The 810-nt window shown below is 28.0% G+C and overlaps 1 protein-coding gene across 3 annotated transcripts in view; it reads right to left on the bottom strand.

The window, feature by feature from the left end:
* The window catches only part of LOC119590820 (ketosamine-3-kinase-like), a 9,042-nt gene that overhangs the window by 6,905 nt on the left and 1,327 nt on the right, over nt 1–810 (bottom strand). For all 3 annotated transcript variants that reach the window (XM_037939572.1, XM_037939571.1, XM_037939573.1), the window contains exon 2: nt 176–328. In XM_037939572.1, coding sequence (XP_037795500.1) covers nt 176–316 — 141 coding nt within the window. In that variant the 5' untranslated portion in view covers nt 317–328. The remainder of the gene's footprint in view (nt 1–175; nt 329–810) is intronic.

Genomic DNA, 810 nt, shown 5'->3' with positions numbered 1-810 from the left:
CTTCTTAATAAATTTAAAAAGGTATGGTTAAAAAATATAAATTCCATATTTATAATTCCACATGAATATACAATAAAGCAGTATAACTTTTTATTACTATAATATAATCAAGACAAATAATAATCAGTAGTAAAATATTATATTTATCAAAATGTAAATCAGAAAAACAACTGACCACTGGATCTGCATTCCTTTTCAAAAATATTTGCCCTTTATCTGTGTTGTATATTTCTCCCTCGCTAATACATCCCCCACCTCCTTGGCCTGTACCCCTGAGGTAGGTAATACCAAGGGCTTCCTTAATAGTTTTAAACATCTTTCCTCCGATCTGAAAGTAAAGAAATAAAATAAGTGCTATAATATATGTGGCCTTTCTGAATGACAGTAATTACATTTTCCTTACAGTATTATGATATCATTATCAATTTCATACTTTTTATTCTAACATGTCATAAACTTTAACATTATCATCTCTGACAGCATACTGTTTCTGGATAAGATATGAGAATAGTATGGAAAATTACTTTTAAACTATACTAGGCAATGTGAATAACAAAAAAACATTCGATGACAGCAAATGAAAGTCAAATTATCCTTTCTAGGGTATAAGTTATGCCCAATGTATTTAAAAAGCAAATAATATTTTTCCTTAGGGTAAAGTATTAAAAATGTGAGACTGCAGTGATAAAAAATAGTTAGTTTACATTAATGTGGAATGAATCTACATTTAAGTAGATTACATTTACCATTGTACTGAATCATAATAACTTCTTCCAACATTCTAATAACTGTACCTATGCTTGAAAACAA

The sequence above is a fragment of the Penaeus monodon genome, chromosome 27, assembly GCF_015228065.2.
Source record: "Penaeus monodon isolate SGIC_2016 chromosome 27, NSTDA_Pmon_1, whole genome shotgun sequence".
Classification (NCBI taxonomy): Eukaryota; Metazoa; Arthropoda; class Malacostraca; order Decapoda; family Penaeidae; genus Penaeus; species Penaeus monodon.
This window is presented reverse-complemented; position numbering and strand designations above follow the sequence as displayed.